The 17,816-nt window shown below is 42.9% G+C and overlaps 1 protein-coding gene across 1 annotated transcript in view; it reads left to right on the top strand.

Annotated features, from left to right (window-relative positions):
• The first annotated feature begins 260 nt into the window (after positions 1-260).
• waslb (WASP like actin nucleation promoting factor b) overlaps positions 261-17,816 on the top strand; it is a 29,769-nt gene continuing 12,213 nt past the window's right edge. The window contains exons 1-5 of the mRNA XM_050036242.1: positions 261-669; positions 10,087-10,221; positions 10,462-10,548; positions 12,060-12,156; positions 15,113-15,136. Of these exons, the coding sequence (XP_049892199.1) occupies positions 565-669; positions 10,087-10,221; positions 10,462-10,548; positions 12,060-12,156; positions 15,113-15,136 (448 nt within the window). The 5' untranslated portion in view covers positions 261-564. The remainder of the gene's footprint in view (positions 670-10,086; positions 10,222-10,461; positions 10,549-12,059; positions 12,157-15,112; positions 15,137-17,816) is intronic.

Raw genomic sequence — 17,816 nt, 5'->3', positions numbered from 1 at the left:
CGCACACATTCCTGCCATAAAAGCCACGGGCGGACTGGAACAAACCATCTCCACGGGGAGTGTACTGAGAGCTGTGATTTTTTTAACCTTACTTCCGTGGCTGGAATTTCACCAGAATATACTTACATTTTTAAATCACATATATGTACACGCATAATAAGTTGCGGTGTGAGAATTGTCCCTTTGTGGTTATGTGGGACACAGCTGGGAAGCATGCGCCCCCCATTCCCGGAGAGTGGACTCGTCCGAACACTGCCATGTTGGATGGAGCTGGCTCTGGGCTCTGTGGCGGCCGGACTTCCCAGGAAACTTTTTACTGTTTTCCGTCTTCGCCCTGTCGCTGCGTTTTTGACCTTATTTTAAAGAGGAGCGGGACGTCACATTGCCTCCTTAAACTGCATACATTTGTTGGCACCCTAGTCTCGCGGACCCCCGGGATAAAGCGAACCGGTGTGAGGGGGGTCGAAGGAAGGCCACGGATGACCGAGGGATTGTTTATGTATCTTTTTGGATTTCACATAACGAGTTACAGTCGGTGCATACTTTATAAATTGACCCCTAATAATGAGTGGACATCAGCCGCAACGGCGGCAAACAAATGTCGGCTCCATACTACTGACACCGCAGGAAAATGAATGCCTTTTCAACCACCTTGGCAGGAAATGCATCGTAAGTTTTTCCCCCATCAAATTGTTGTATGATAGCAGGCTAATAGAAGAAGCTAACACGGCTAACTTGCTCCGTGTTTCCTGTCCCGAGACTGGGGATGAAGCTAGCTGTGAGGTGTTACGCTGTGTTTGTGGCCTGTAGTTAACGTGTGTTTTATGTGGGAGACATTTGAGACTTCTAACAGGTTTGTTCTGACAGCAAGAGCGACCCGGGAGGGCAGGGAGCGACTGTGCTCAGCGTCCCGTATGGGGACGGTGACATTTGGGCACCAGCAAGTTTCATTCCTGCCTTCAGGCCTCCGCTGGTACGCCCTTAACTTAAAGCTTGACACACCTGAAATCACCCAGGAAATTCCTCTGCCACAGCCCGGCTGCACTGAGCCTAGCATCGGCACAGTGGAGCTGTTAAACCCATCAGCGCTAAGCAATGATTTTGCACTGGCATTACATAACACAGCTGAACCTTGGTTGTTTTCGGGAAGTGTGTCCACCGAGAAGAATGTGCCGACCAGACTTGGCTGAGGACAGACTAGCTTAAAGTCCTCCTAATGCAAGACCGCGCCAGTCCCCAAAACCCCGAGCATAAAGCAGTGGGAGTAGCCTGCTGTACCAGTGATGCAGTCAGGATCACTAGTGCACTGTCACGACTCAATATTGAGAGATAGGCTGATATTACGTAACACGTGTAGCGTTTAGCTGACTCATTTTTCTATTCCCCCTGATGTCTGCAGCTAGCCCTATGCCCAACAGCTTGTAGCCACATTTTAAGGAAGACATTTGCAGCTGCATCAGCATTGCCTCACATCTCACACTTCTTAAGTATGTTTGCTTTTCCTCTTTGTGATCTTGCATGACAGGTTTTTGTCCCATTTTCCTATTAGTCAACAATACCCCCTGGCTGCAAAATAAGAATATTAGTCAACTGTATAAACAGTGGGAGCAGGTAAAACTAATATTAACAGACCCTGGAGCATCTGATCAGATGATGTTTGCCTTCCAGCATGTCTTTATTTTTTACTGTGGCTCTCACACAGGGCTTAGCTGGTTGCAAACGGTTTCACATCCATATGTTATGTCTGTCCTATCAAATTAAACAGAGCATAAGACTTAAGATTAGATTTGGACCCTTTGTCTTACTTAATAAATGTTGTGTACATCACCCCCACCTTGATAGGCCTACCGCTGATTTTCAACCAGCTCTGTGTCATAACAATGTGTGTCGTATGTGTAAACTGTGGTAAACTGCCCTCCATCTAACCAGTGCTTAGATCTCCCAGCCAAACTTCGCGGGATGAGGCAGATAACTCAAAAAGCATCAACCGGCGGAGTCTCGCTGGCTCTCCCAGGCTGTTGCTCGAACTGCTGGCGTCTTCATATTGCCCACCACCGTTGACACAAGAAGAATAGAAGCATATGGAGACTCAGACCCACCCCTCTCTCTCTCAAACTCGGACCGAAATCCAATTAAACCGTAAAAACAGGCAAGGTTATGATACTGCACTGCCTGTTTCTCACCTAAATTGTTGTCATAATTATATTTTGGTGCCCTGTTTAGCTGTAATGTGAGAGTCTGTGAACAGGAAGTGGGTGCCATACTGTTTTCAGAGGCTTGTAAACTGGGTTCAAACTGTAAAACTATGAATCGAGATTCTGTTATGGTGTTGCCTATTTATCGCCTCAGATGTTGTCAGAAACATAATTTAGTGCACTGTTTCACTGTAATAGAAGATTTGGTGCCAGCTGGCTGCAGTTGTGTCACATGGATGAGTTTACATTACGTCACCCACCAGCGGGAGCTTTTATTGGTCCGGTGCGGCTCAGTGCATTCTGGTAGTTGTTTTTTTTTTTTACCACAGCCAAATCAAATGTCACAGCTTTTTTTCTCTATTTTCTCTGGTTATGTAGCACTAATTTCAAAAGTATTTGTGTCTTTCTACTGCATAGCCAGCCCAGTTTTATGAAAAGTTGAGTGTTGTTGGTAAATCAGCCTATTTCCTCTACAAAGTGTTTGTGTAGTGGACCTTAAATGAGAGGCAGTGTGGGAGATCCTTTCGAATTTCCTCTTAGCAACACAGTTCCCCTGTCTGATTTTGACAATTGTATTATTTTCCTGACTGTAGTGGCGTAGTAGAAACTCTGTGATGCAGTGATATCAGCTGGAAAATGTGTCGCACCTTCAGCTGTAAAGATAAGACGTGTTCAAAGTCAAGGTGGCAGATTAATAAATTACATCTGTGTTTTTGCCGTAGCATTATCAAGTTTGCTCTACAGATATGGGTCAGTCCGAGAGGAGGTGTGTTTTAACATGCAGGCGAGAAGAACGTGTACAAACCAGCATTGCTCTAGCGTTGGTTGGACTTTCACGTACAGTGTTCTCAGGTTACTTCCCCTTAGTCATAATACTTTACTTTAATTGTGCACAGTATAGGTTGTGTGTTGAGGGACAGAGAAATGGCTTATCCTCTTTTCTTGGTATGTGTGAGGTTTCTGTGTATGTACCCATGTTTGCTTTGGAAAGGCTGCACTTCCTGTCCCATGACACAGTATGTCAGGCCCTGTATGTGTGTGTCACGTGGTCACATGACATCCCACCTCCTCTTCTACAGGTTCCTAAGGCGTGTCTTCCTACACCTATGTAACCTGTTAAAAATCCGATGTCGACATCCCTCTGGCCTTCTTGCAATTGTGTCACTCAGCATGTGACAGCGACGAGGAATCGGGAACATTCCTCACAGTCCTACGCTCTTGTGTGTTTGTACACGTCTTTGCATGCAGAGACGGTTTGGGAGAGTCCCAGTGTGTGTGTGTGTGTGTGTGTGTGAGACTGGGGGAGAGAGAGATGGGAAGAGACAGACATTGTGTGTCTCCCTGACCAATCTAATTAGAATGCCCAGCAGTGATTTAGTGGCTGACTGAGTGACTGTGCCTCATGTAATGTACTCAACATGCAGAAAATGTAAGAACCACAGAGTCACCTTTGCTTTGTGTCTTCGCACTGTCCTTTTCCTAACACACACAGTCATTAGTTGGCTCCGTGCAGCTGAATGAGGCTTGATTTATTGTCGCTGTAAAAGGCTTGTTTGTATACTAGCTAATTCTTTTAGAGTAGCGGAGCTCTCCATGCCCATGTGTCTGCCTGAAATCTTGGCAGCAACAAAAGGAAGAAGACTTCATGTCCAACAGTGATATCAAGGGCAACCAGCTGCGCTGTCTCGCTGTCTCTTATTGTTGATGTTTACCACAGTTATTATGCTCTTCTCTGCTACCTACCAAGAAAAGAAAAGTAGTAATTGTCATGTTATAGCCTTGTTATATTTATAATTTATTTATTTATTTTTTAATTGTATGCCATCAATGCCAATTTTCCCTGTGTTATCAAAAATGGTAATGACTAGTTGTTGTATCGAAATTAGAAATTCCAGCATTTTGACAGGACTAAGCGAGGCAAGTGTTCATTTGTGTTATTCAATTTTTAAGGTTTTTCTATCATTCAGTAGCTTCCCACGAGTGTTCCTTATGTATTCAAATCTGAACATTCATATTTTAGTTGAAGTACGTACGTTGTAGCGTCAAAATGCTATTTTTGTCCTTCCAAAAACCTTTTCCTTCGTGACCTGACATAGCTTTCTACATGATGACATTGCTATATATGACCGCTTCATTGCTATTCTGTTGCTCTGGCTACAACTTTGGTCCCTGTTTACTTCCTGTCCGCTATTGCATTAACATACATTCAAACAGGAAGTACAAAGGGACCCATTTAGAATATTTATGTTGTCCAGTTTGAAACGGTCTATAAACCCCTCTACCCTGCATGTGCTTCTTCATGACTGAGCCAGGCGTCTGAAAGAATTGTGCGTTATCCGTCTTCAGAATTAGCTATATTCCCTCAATCCCCGAACCTGCACAGAAGCTTGGCAACTGACTGCCGTGGACGCCATGTTAATTTAATACAGAAAGTCACTCAACAGCACAAACTTATTAACCGATCGAGGCAGCGGTATGCCAGAAACTCCCGTGCTGTGTGAGGTAAAATCGCTGTTTTTGTCAAAGTAGTCAGGTGGCTTTGAAGAGAGCATAGATGCATATCTTGGCTTCAGTTGCTCTTCAGAAAGGGCTGTCTGACAGCAAGGTTAAATGGTGAAAATATTACACTTAGTGTAGATGAGAACCTCATACAGCCTCACTCCTAAAAATCTTAAGAAATCCTTACAGTATTAATTATTATTACCAATTTTTTGCTAATGACCGCATGGGCGTTTCCATTTGAAAAATCTCAAAGAGAACACAGATGGACCACCACTTTAAGGAATTAATTGTTTATTTTTTTCCCTCACATTATGATGTGTTCGTCATTTATTATTGACACTGATTTATTGGTCCAGATATACTTTGAATCTTAGATTTCTCCAAAGTCTAACCTGTGCAGCAGGTAGCAATATTTTGCAACAAAAGTATGTCCACAATACACATGACATTTATGATGACCAGGTTTACTGTGAGAGTTCAAAGTGGCAAGACTCCTGTAAATGTGTAACTACTTTGATCATATTTTAGGAAATGCACGCAAGCACTTCAGCCTGTATTCTGTCTAAATAATGAGGTCACACACATGCATACAGAGAGCGAGAGACTCATACAGGTACATACACAGTGGTCTCACTCATTGGTTTCACTCATTGGTATTCCTTCTGCTGTTTTCACCATCGGCAACACTGTCTGACTGGGCAAAAGGTGGAAGGGGTCCAATTCACACTGAGTGTGTGTGTGTGTGTGTGTGTGTGTGTGTGTGTGTGTGTGTGTGTGTGTGTGTGTGTGTGTGTGTGTGTGTGTGTGCGCAGACTGCCTGATCAGCAGTCCTATCCTACAGGAAGTCCCGTGGTCGGCCTCCTCTGGTGATTTGTGCTGGAGAAGTAGAACATGACTCCTCTTTTCCTCCACTTCACCCTCTTTTCTAATCTTCTCTCCTTTCATCGCCCCTCTCTTGTCATTTAATTCCTCCTTCAGCCCGTCTTTAAGCCCGTTTTGCATCTCTTTTCTCCCTGTACATCACTCCCCTCCTGTCTTACATCCACATTCTCCTTTTCTCCCTCTTCTTTCCAACACTGCCTCTCTGCGTCAGCCACTTATCCCGTCTTCTGTTTCTTCCCACTCCTTTCCCATCTTTTCACTCGCTTTCTCTCCGGAAGATCTTGCGAAGAGGTGTAATGGTCCCTTTTTTGTGCCAGTATGGAACAGCTTGACCAAATGGCTGATGGACAATACTCAGATTAGATCGTCAGCTATAGTTGGCCACTGCAGAAAGCAAGCTCTTTAATCAAAATTTCCTGCGTGGGGGGAAAAAGAAAGATTGTGATTGTGCAGTCTGTGTGCTGGACAGGTGATGATGAGCTTCATTATGTAGCAGAAACAGAAAACAGATGTAGCTTGTTTGAGAGCAAGTGCATCAGACGGAGAGAATTCATTCGTGAGAGTGTGTTTTTAAGTGCAAGTGTTTTTTTTGTCGGGTTTTGATGACGCCATAGACAGAGCTCCACTTCCTGCTGCAGCCTTTGGCCCTGTCAGGAACAATCAGTGCTCCGTGGGCAGATGAAACCCCAGGGCCAGAGAGCCTGGACACCATTACAGTCAGTGTTACAGAGAAATTCTAGCATAAAACTGGATTCATATCCTTTTGATCTTAGCGATCACTGCTCCAAATCCAAATAACCAAAGAGCTGTTATCGGACTGAGCTATATGGTTGAAAATCAGTATCTTATTATGGGTGAATGCAGCTAAGGATGCCAGAGATACGCTGATTCACACACTCCAATTCACACACCATCACTATGATGTAACGGCTCCTCTGCATGTGCTCGTGTTGTTCTGTTACCTCATGTTGCCCTGTGTTGTGTGCAGTTTAATGTTAGTCATGCAATGTGGCTGCAAAACACAACTTCCGAGAGTCAGAAAGAGATGAGGTCATTTGCATCCTGCTTGAGAGATGGGTGACCGTCTCTGCGGGAGCTCCTGATTATGGTTTGGATGAACCGTTACTGAGAGGTATTCTAAGGATAGTCGTGCTGATGAAAGGCCGATGATTGACTTGACATTTCCCCCTAAAGCCGCCTCTGTCTGACCATTATGAAGGGTAATTTTTTAAGTAAGTAAATTCAAGACTAAACTCTAAATTGTATGAAAGTCTCTTTTCCCTACATTCATTACACACTGAAAGCAACGTATCACTGTTTGGAAATACTCTTGGGGAGTCAATTCTTAGGACCGTCTCTGCGGAAAGATGTTTTCCAGGGACTTTTGAAGTGACGTAGTTTCAGTTTTGGGGTCCTGTAGTACTCAAAAAGTGCCTGCCCCTGTGGTTATACCACAGATGAGATGATCCAGGAACTAACACTGTCAAGTTTGTTGTACTGAAAGTTGTCGGCTGGTCAACAACAAGCTGTCAAGACTGCCGCAAGTTCAGGGTAATTATTCATAAAGTAGGCAAACATGGTTTTTTTCTTTTGAAAGTATCAGGGCAAAGTTTAGGAACTACAGCTGTACTATTGCTGACTTCTCAACAAATCTACATGAGTAAGATGCCAAGAGACAATAGTGTCGTAGCACAAGAAAAACAAAAAGATCCCCACTGCTTTGGAAAGAGGTGTCGTGCTGGCATTTTCAATATGTCTGTTCTGCCTCTGCACATCTGCTTCATTTAAACATCACATTTACACGCCACTAAATTACAACAAGCAACACAGGGGCTCTGTATGTTGTCTTGAAGTACGCAGTAATTCCTGCAACTATTGAGTTGGAGAGAGATCACCAGGCATTTCCCTAGTTGATGTTGATGCTTGTGTTAATGACAGGGAACCCCTCAGTGTGAGTAAACCCCTGCAGCAACCTGTAAAACCCGCTAAGAGTTTGATCTGGTCTTATGATCATGGATGCGTCTGTGTTTGTGCTATAGGCGTGCTCCTCTGTGATTATATGCATGTCATTAGGGGCGGCTGTGGCACAGGAGGCAGAGCAGGTCATCCACTAATGGGAAGATTGGCGGCTTGATCCTCAGCTCCTCCAGTCCGCATGTTAAAGCATCCTTGGGGAAGGTTGTTGGTGCGCATGAATATGTAACTGACAAGCAGGTGGCACCTTTGTATGGGAGCCTCGTGCTGCCAGCTCCCAACGCTTCAGCCAGAATCCTCAAAACTCATCATTTCTTGTCATCCAGTGGATTTTTGCTCACGGCACAGGCAGGGAGTTTCTTTGCTTTCAACCCCACTGCTTCCCTAGCAAGAACACAACCATACAAACATATCTCACCGATGACGTAACAGTTAAAGCAGAGTCTCAAATCTCATAATCAATGGTGATGTATAGGTTGACTGAAACATTCACACCCAAACTGGCAAAATACAGGCATTCATTAGGAACTCTGTGTTAGAATAGTAATGATCTGGTTAAAAAAAAAGCTATAAGTTGACTGAATTAGTTATGTTATTACTTTTCAATTTATTTTCCTTAGTTTTAATGTAACTTTAATGACTTGGTATGTGCCTGTGTCCCTTAATATGGTGTTGATATAGCGTGGATCCTTCAGGAGATGCTCAGGAGCTTGCAGTGTTCTTACTTCGTAACCAGAGTAACTTGCTTGATCTCTTGAGTCTCATTTACTCTCACCGCTCTCCTTCAGCTTAGTAGATGTGCCTTTTGTCATATTTCTGTGCTGCTTGACAGCCGTTTGGCATTGATGGACTCTAACTTTTGACAACCACAGGGCAGAGCTACTTGACCCCCACAGAGTCGCTGTCACCCCGCCTATCAGACACTTTAAAAGGCATTTGTCCTCATTTGCATTTGCTTCTAGTCCCATTTCCGATGACTTTCATTTGAAAATGTACTGATGTGAATGTATGCCCATATACTGGAGAATGTGTGTGAACAGCTGTATTTAGATCATCCCACAGACTTCTTTGAGATTCAGGTCAGGACGACTCGCAGTCATTCTCGTTCTGAAAGTATTTCTGTAAAGATTTGGCTTTTTGCTCTGTGTCAACCCCCTGTTCCAGCAGTGCCATAAGACTGCACCTTTATTGATCTTCCCTCATTGTTTCCTCTTATCCTTGTATATCTCACCGTGCTTGCAGCTTTTAAGCACCCAGCATGTTGCTACAACTATCATTTATAATGGCAAGAATGTTTTCAGCTGTACGATGGGTCCGGTTTCTGCAAGCAGTTGTGTTTATTATGTCTTTACCGAACTGATTTTCTGCCCACAGACAAGCTGACAACAAGCCACTTGGTTTATTTTTAAGGCATGTTTGGCTCAAAGGGCAGCCCCAGTTTTGCTGAATGTGCTTAGCAAGCACTCCGTCTTGATTCTTGGCTCCTCCAAGAGACATTTTACCATTTGGAACATCCTTATAGATGACCAACTTCACTCAAGATCTGAGTTAGGGGTTTGGGGACAGAGCACTAAGGAGGCAAGGATCCATAATTTAATTAGAATTATAAAGAACTCATGGTCCCCTCCCTGACTAAGGAGTTCCCAAATTTTGAGACTGGTCTTTTTGAGCCTTTGTATAGTAAATGCTGTTCTGTATCTCCGGCATCGCAGCTCACAGATCTCAAGTTTTGCAAACATGGGCTTTACGGATTTAAAGGTTCTGTGAATGACATTAAGAGCAAAAATGAAGTCACGCTCCTGCTCCACCAGCACAGGATGGGTTTTGTTCCAGTTTCTTTATCTAATTTGAACCTTTCAGAGCATTTCGACCAAAAATAATTTGATTCAGAACCCAGGAAGTTGGTTTTCCTTAACCTGAAGTGCGAATTGTGACGATATCAGTGAGCGTGTTATACTCTGCAGATTCTGTAGATTTGAAAGAGAGGATAAAGTCTTGTGTCTTCTAATCACCATAGTTGGTCCTTGCTTGTTTTTGGATCAAATCAAATATCTGTAACTAAGAGCAGCTCGCAGGTAATCAATATAATCAGCCATCTTGCTACAGCTCTTTGCTTGTGTTGTGCATTGTGCAACGCCCTCCATTGATGACGCATCCTTGATTACAATGGTTTTGCTCAAAACTAGTGGAAACTGGTTTGCTAGGTAGCACCAAGGATCCAAGAATCCTGAACGCACTGTCAGCACTGTTAGCTGATCGCCCCTGGCTCATACACCTCCATGTTGAAAACCACGTGCCGACAACATGAATCAGACTTTGATTGATATGCTCTGGATGTCGTATAGAGCTCCTTTAAATGGTTGATTAGTTCACAGACACCTTTAAGTCTACATTACTACCAACCTAGGTCTTGTGGTGTGCTGGCTTAAACCCCCTGTGAGATGCTTTTACCTGGCTACAAAAAGTGTATGTGTGTAGTTATGTAGTGTCCATTACTAACTGTAACTCTCCCTCTGTCTCTGTCTCCCTGCAGTCATTGTCTTCAGCAGTGGTCCAGGTGTTCACAGCAGATAGGAACTCCAGCTGGAGCAAGAGATGCTGCGGGGTGGCCTGTCTGGTCAAAGACAATCCTCAACGATCCTACTTCATCAGGGTCGTTGACATCAGGGTAGGTAAACACAAAGCAGCGAGCCGCTCTGCACATTGATGAGTCCCATCATTGTGGTGCATTACTGACATAGCTGGCAGATGATGGTACTCACCACAATCGATATCCAGTGGTGGTGCACCGCCGTTTCATTCTCACGATGGCTTATACTTACACAGCCACACAGTGGAATCCGTGGGATGTTTGTTATATCAGTCGATACAGAATTCATTTAACCTGATCTTTATGTTTTATCCACAGGACGGTAAGATGATGTTTGAGCAGGAGCTGTACAACAACTTCAACATCTACCTCCCCAAACCTTACTTCATGACATTTGCTGGAGATGTGAGTTTCCCCTCTCTGCTGATTTCTCTTTTTATTTCTGATCCTCTGTATTCCGGGTCAGCATCCATATATGGTCACTGACGAGTACTTTTTTCTTCATTTTTATTTGTTGTTGATTTTCTTTTATTCATAATGCAGCTGGAAAGGGAAGAGGAGTTCCTGCCTCTCATGACTTGTCATTAGATATTGCAATTGAGTCACCAAAAAACGATCACTAATGTCCTCCAAGAAACTGTAACCGCTAATCCTACTCAGGGTCACGAGGGGAGTCTATCCCAGCTCACATTAAACGAGATGTTGTGGGGTACACCCTGGACTATCACAGGGCCCTTTTTACACGGAGATCGTGCTATGAGGCCGCTAGAAGTCCCCTCTTTATGCCACCTTTGCATTTCTACGCAGAACCAAACAACAGCAGCATCATCTTGCATCAGTGTGTGATTTTAGACAGCATGCTGGCATCGTGAAAGTGAAATAGTGAAGTTAGGCATGACGTTTAACGTGTCAGTATCAGCTTCTAGCGTGACATGCAACATATGTGTCGGCAGCCCTTGACAAAGAGTAACAACGGCATATGATAGCTCTCTGACCTCATTGTTTACCCAATATGCAGACATTTTTGGCCGCTGTTTTTCTTCTTTGAGTTAGCTGCTAACTGCTGCTAGCCAGAGATCCCAAAGAAGACCCATGCTGACAGTGGGAGAACATGCAAACTCCACACGGCCGGCTGGAGAATTTGGACCTAGAAACCCCCTCTTGCTGTGAGGTGACACTGCTAATTCCCCGTCCTCAAAGAAACCTAATATTAGAATTGAAACCTAGCAGGTCAACTGACCAAAGGTAGCCACTGCTTTTAAGACATTTTCTCAAAGACTTTTTTAAGCAGTGCAAAAAAACAAAACAAAAAAAGGTTCCATCACAGTACACATTCATAATGGGCTTGGTTGGCCCAAATTGTCCTTTCAGCAATCAAAAAGTGAATTTGAGAAGCACATTTGAACAAAAATATGGTTCTTTATAAATTTGAAACAGATTTAAATTCAGAACCAGTTTGCAATACCCAACTCTTGACTTAGAGAAATGATTGTACTGCACATAACAAGTATACACAAATCTCAGTTTGCTGCAGAGTTTTTCTTTTACAAAACTAAATCCAAAAATTCTACTGGAAAACTGACACCTATTTCCCTCATGAAAAAACATCATTGTTCGTAGAAAACCTAACTTAATGTCACATCTTATGCACTTAATGTGACAAGACGCCTTTATTTGTGGAGCAAACATCTTAGCTGGTTAGTACAGTGCCTCAGACTCCAACAGACCATGAAGTATGTGCTGATTGAGGTGATAAGGCTGGGAATGCATGCACAACATGGTTTGGAAATTCAATCATGGAAATTAGGTGGTCATGTAGGTCGTTGGAACTTGGCAAGAAATAAATCGACTTTACAAATGTATTTATCAAATCTGTACAAACTTTTGTTTTGCTCTGTGTGTGTGTGTGTTCACAGACATGCCAAGTGGGTCTGAACTTTGCCAGTGAGGAGGAGACCAAGCGTTTCCGTTCCCAAGTGACAGAGCTAGTTGGGAGAAGACAGAGGAAAACTGGTACCAACTTACTGCTGCTGCCGTCTTACCTACAAACCTCTCTACTGACCTAACTCACTGAAAAAAATGACACATTTAGCAAATCTGTATCTTGTGTTCAAAATAATCCATCTTATTTTTCATGTCGAACCATGCTACAAGGATGCAGAAAATAATGAAGTAGCTACATGCATTCATTTTGGAATGATCTGTGTGTCCTTAAATGGAGCAATAGCGGGTTTTGGTTTGACTAGTGTGAGCACAAGATCAAATTTATCTCTAAACTTGTCATTTTTTACAGCGCTCTACCACACAGAACTGGGCAAAAAGGTCCTAATTTCAATACATTACCATATTGATTCTGAGGCACTAGAATGATGCTTTTATGCAACGATGTCCTCCAGCTGTGAGACGTACTTTGGGCCCAATATGTCAGTGTCATGTATTGAAAAGAATTTTTTTGCCTGGGTCTGTTTACTGCACCATCTGATCTTCTTTTTCTGGTCTTCTGCAGTCTGTTCTCAGTTCTTAAAACCTTTAATAACACATAGTACTGTTTTCAAACTTACAGTCTTTAAGGTGCTGAAATCCAAGACAAATTTAGGAATCAGTAATGAGTAAAGTGATGCTGATACCAATAGAGTAGACTTTTTTTAATATGTCATTCGATACCTATCATGTAAATGCAAGAGTTTAGTTGTGTACCAGACAGGTGTGTAGTATAGCCACATTTCGAACTTTTTGGTGACATGTTGGCATACCAGCTCCGTCAAATACGCTGCGCTCAACTTCACCACACCACAGACTGTTCTGGTTGTAGCTGCTGCAGTTGTAGGCCAATCACGTCATATTTAAACAAAGAAACCTTGCAGTAATTTGCTGTGAGCAAAACCCTAAAAAAAATATTTTTTCTTCTAGATCTGGGTACAAAAAGGATTAAATGCAGGTATTGTTTGACAGGAGATGTTTCGATATTACTTGGTGCTGGATTATTTCGGTAGATGCTAGGGATGTTCCTGTCAACTTAACTAAAAAAAATTTTTAGACTAGTTGACTAGTCAAATACATACATACAACATATTACATTAACTTCCTGAAGCCTTTACATCAACAAAGTGAAGTGGAAGCATATCCTGCGAGGTCATTGTTGTGATGAGCTTCTCAGCCCCAGCGGGATCACAGCATCTCCAGGTGAACGATGTCAAATTGGTCTGAATGTGGCGAGCACCGCTAGCAGCAGCAGCCATCGTTTCGTGCAGGTTAACATCCAAATGCTTGAGCTGAATGTGGCTGCTCATTGATCCAGTCGAGTGATAATATGCCAGTTTTTTCTGACACAGCCTACATGCTACCTTGTTTTCATTTTCTAGATCAAAGTACGGCCAAACTGCGCTGGTTTTGCAAGAGGACATCTCTCCAGTTACCCACCGTGCTGTTTTAAAACTCCAGTGTACACGAGCATTACCGCGGGGAGGGTGCTCTCTGACGGCTCTGTAGCACCCACTAGTGGCGAGCGGCTGCATGACAGTTAAGCGGCTTAAACCGACTAATATTTCTGGTGCTGACTAGCGAGGGGGCGGACGTTTAATTGTTTGGACGGCTAATCGCCCTAGTCGATACCTTTAAAGATATTAAGTACCGATACCCACCTCTAGTCAAATTACAAAAGTGAGGAGAAAGGTTTAATAATAATCCACAAAATTATACAATCTATTTGTTCACTATTCAAAGTTATCTTTACGGAATTCTCCCAATTTTGGTGCTGCAAGAAAACCTGGCAGACAGTGAGTTGTTGACTTTGTGCCATCGTCACAGAAACAGCTTCCAGTCAGAAGGATGACTCTCAATCAGTTTTGTTTCAAATGTTCCTGATAAATCAGACACCGGCAGATTTAATTTTAGCAAAACCTCAGGGATGCATCACAACACTGCACTCAGGGCTGTGAACAAATATGCAGACTGGCCCAAGGGGGGCACTACAGTTTCAGGTTAAAATGAGCAAAATGAATGAATGATCAGCTGTGAGAGGACTTCAGCCCTCATGGGCGTAATAATTCCAGAGTTGGCATGGCATAAATGAAACGTGGTGATTTGTATAAGGGGACCTCTATTACCATTTTGCCCTTAAGATGTTTTTTGTTGATTATAATGAAACATAAATAGCATCATGAAATGTGCTTTTTGTGGAACAACACTAGCTTCACGTTTATATGGTTTTCATCCAGCACCAACAATTAGACTTTGGAACTGCAAAGCCAGAAGGCAATTTTACAACATTCTGCTTTGTATTATAACTTCTGTCTTATCTTGTCTTATCTGAGGAAGTCAGCCATGAGTGTTTGCATTACAGACTGAGGATTCAATTGAACACACATTGTCTATTAAATGTGTACAGACACAGTCTTAAACTCATTAGTGGCATTCAGCCCTTAACTTTCATCATCACTTGCTTGATTAAGACCATCCGTCTTCCTCCTTCCTCTTCTGCGGGGCCTGACCCTTAAGATGGATCCTTCTTTCATCTTTTTCCCCTTCAGCCCTCCGCATGGGGTGCCTAACCTTATCCACAAGGCTTCTTCTGTTTGACCTTCAGCCTTTGGAAAACTCAAGCCATCAGTATCGTGAAGTGTGTGTGTGTGTGTCTCTTTACGTGGTTATATTCTTTAACTGTATGAAAGAGAAAGCGTGATGGGTGTATTGTCCTTGAATGTGTGTGTGGATGTAACATTAGTTGTTGTGTGTACAAGGATGTCTGATTTACATCTAACAGCACCAACACTTTGCTTTGGCAAATCTCTCCAAATAACTTTCCACTCTGTACAGCACATGCACAATGCCGCCGAGCCCCACACTCACAAACCAATAAACTCTCTTCTCCTTGTACATCTGACACACTCACACGTATTCGCTTCTCACTAACACAAACCCACCACTTAGCACAGGATTGTAACGATTGCATTTGTCTGTGTGTTCACAGAGAAGAGACGCGACCCTCCAAATGGTATGTTTTTTCCACTGTTTCCTGTCAATAAGTTCAGAAATAAACTGAAGAGAGGTGTTAAAACAGACTCTGAGGGAATTGGCAACACGTGTGTCAATGCGTTTGGTATGTCAGATGGGCGGAATATCAGGATCATTCGGATTTTTGCTTTACTTGGCAACAATTCAAGACTGTACTTCCTCTCCCTGACATTGTGGAAACTATGTAGCATACACTGCATTTCATATTCTATGCAGGGAAAACACCATATGGCATTCATGGGGAGTAAACTGAACACCAGAAAGACTGATGACACAAATTAAGACTCGATAAACTGAACCTATTATCAACTGACAACAAACCTGTCAACAAACTATGTATTTGCATTGTCTTGTTAGACATCAGCTGTGTCCCACTTCCATACAGCAACTCGAAGCAGGTGTGTTTAAAAGGTGACACAAAATAAAAACAACCACTATGCATCCCAAAAATATAAGTTTTGACCCTTGATACTTAATTTTCTCCAGGTTTAAGAAAAGCATGAGGTCTTTAAAGGGATAGTGCACCCAAAAATGAAAATTCAGCCATTATCTACTCACCCATATGCCGAGGGAGGCTCAGGTGAAGTTTTAGAGTCCTCACATCACTTGATCCGAGGGGGGAGTGGGTAGCAGCACAGCTGCACACCTAATGGCTGACGGCTTCCCAGATTAAAACGTCCAAGAACACATAATTGAAACCACAAAATATCTCCATACTGCTCGTCCATAGTGATCTAAGTGTCCTGAAACCCCGACATAAAAAATTGTTTGGAAAAACGTCATTTGATCTCTGTTTTTAGCCTCGTTGTAACCTGTAGCTCTAACTAACTCCCCCCTCGGATTTTGTAACCTGTAGCTCTAACTAACTCCCCCCTCGGATTTCCGTAAGTGTTGTGAGGACTCAAAAACTTCACCTGAGCCTCCCTCAGCATGAGGGTGAGTAGATAATGGCTGAATTTTCATTTCTCAGCATGAGGGTGAGTAGATAATGGCTGAATTTTCATTTTTGGGTGCACTATCCCTTTAAGCCATAGAGATGCTTTGGAGGCAAATGGTGACCTCCATTCTAATAGTACTCTCCTACGGGCTAGTAGAGATGCAAAGGCAATGCTGTCTTGTGTTGTTTTTTTAATTATTCGGGGGCCTGGAATTCCTCCGAAAATGGCTATGTCTGCACACGGTGTTAACACTATGCTGAATGCCTCCAGAAAGGTGTCAAAAGCCCCAACCCTTCGAAACATTCTGACACGAAAATGGGGTTTTCAGATCAGGAGAAAATTAGCTTTGTTGGAGAGACGTCTCTGTTTTGTGATCTGGCAACAACGGACGTGATCTTACACTCAGCTGATGTAAGACATGAAGCTAGCAGATAAAAACGAGTGTCAAAAAAGGAACAAAGATTAAATTTGTTATGTGTATAGTGTTGTATTGTTTCGAGTCCAATTTCATCCATCTACATGCCGTCTACTACACTTCCAAGTGAGGTGGGGGTATGTGGGGAAGAGAAGACCACGCCCACTTAGGAGACCGGAAGTGTACACCATTTTGTGTCAGTGGTGTAGCATGTAATGCATTATCTTTTGTTATATAGAGTATCTTTGACACCGGTTCTGTTCATTTGGGTAGTATACATCCACATACATAACACTTCAATTTATTTCGGGGCATCCCGTAGCCTTGCAGAGATGATATAAACAACAAAACGTTAGCCTTGATCTTTTGTGGCTAACGATAATTCATGTCAGCAACCATGTTACCACAGATACGAGGAGTAAGCACATCTGGCTGACGTTTGTGATCTGACATTAGGCGAACTCCTCTTAGCTATTTGTTAGCTAGCTAGTTAGCTAGCATTTCTAACTATGATGTGATTATTTACAACGTTATGTGTCCGTGTGACGCCAATGTAATGTGTCGAGTGTCCCTTTTATGGGCCAGGTCCACTCACATTTTTTAACAATCTTCAGAATTTGGTTTTCTTTCTAACTTTGACAAGCCTAGCACACAACAGTTTTCAGCTAGCTCAACTGTTATTGGAGCACAGAGTGAAAAGGGGCGGGGCTTAGATAGGGTCAATTGTAGATGGTGGACAAACAGCTCTGGGAACAGCTCAAAAAAAAAAATACTATTATTTGTGGAAACATTTTGCTTTTAATGTTCAGTAGTGTGTGTTCATAAAACCATTACAGTGCAAATTACACATGATCTAAGATAACATTACAGCACCCGATAGTGGAGTCTTGATATGTGAATGACGTGCCCTTCATGGTCCTCACTCAGTGTGGTCTGATGGCTTAACAGATGGAATACGTTTGTGGATATGCACAGATTTGTTTGTGGACACACAGCAAAACGCAGACCGCTTCATTTGACCTGCTGGCTTATTAATATATCTGTGTGTGCATGTGGCCGTGCGGAGGTCTTTGCTACACAAATGACACATTTCCACATTTAGCTGATGCTCATATTCAGAGCAGCTTAATGGCATGCGGCCTGTGGATGCTTCGCTTTGGGTCCAAGTGGTCAGATGCCATATGTGGTTATGCATCAGGTTTATTTTTGCGGTTTATGTACAGCCAGTGGTTCAGATTTTTGACTCTGTGTTGGTATTATCTTCTGTAGCGGGACAGGAGAATGAAAAGAACAAGTGTTATCTAACG

Source organism: Epinephelus moara, chromosome 23 (genome assembly GCF_006386435.1).
Source record: "Epinephelus moara isolate mb chromosome 23, YSFRI_EMoa_1.0, whole genome shotgun sequence".
NCBI lineage: Eukaryota > Metazoa > Chordata > Actinopteri > Perciformes > Serranidae > Epinephelus > Epinephelus moara.
Note: the sequence above shows the minus strand (reverse complement) of the source record. Positions and strands in the feature narration are given on the sequence as shown.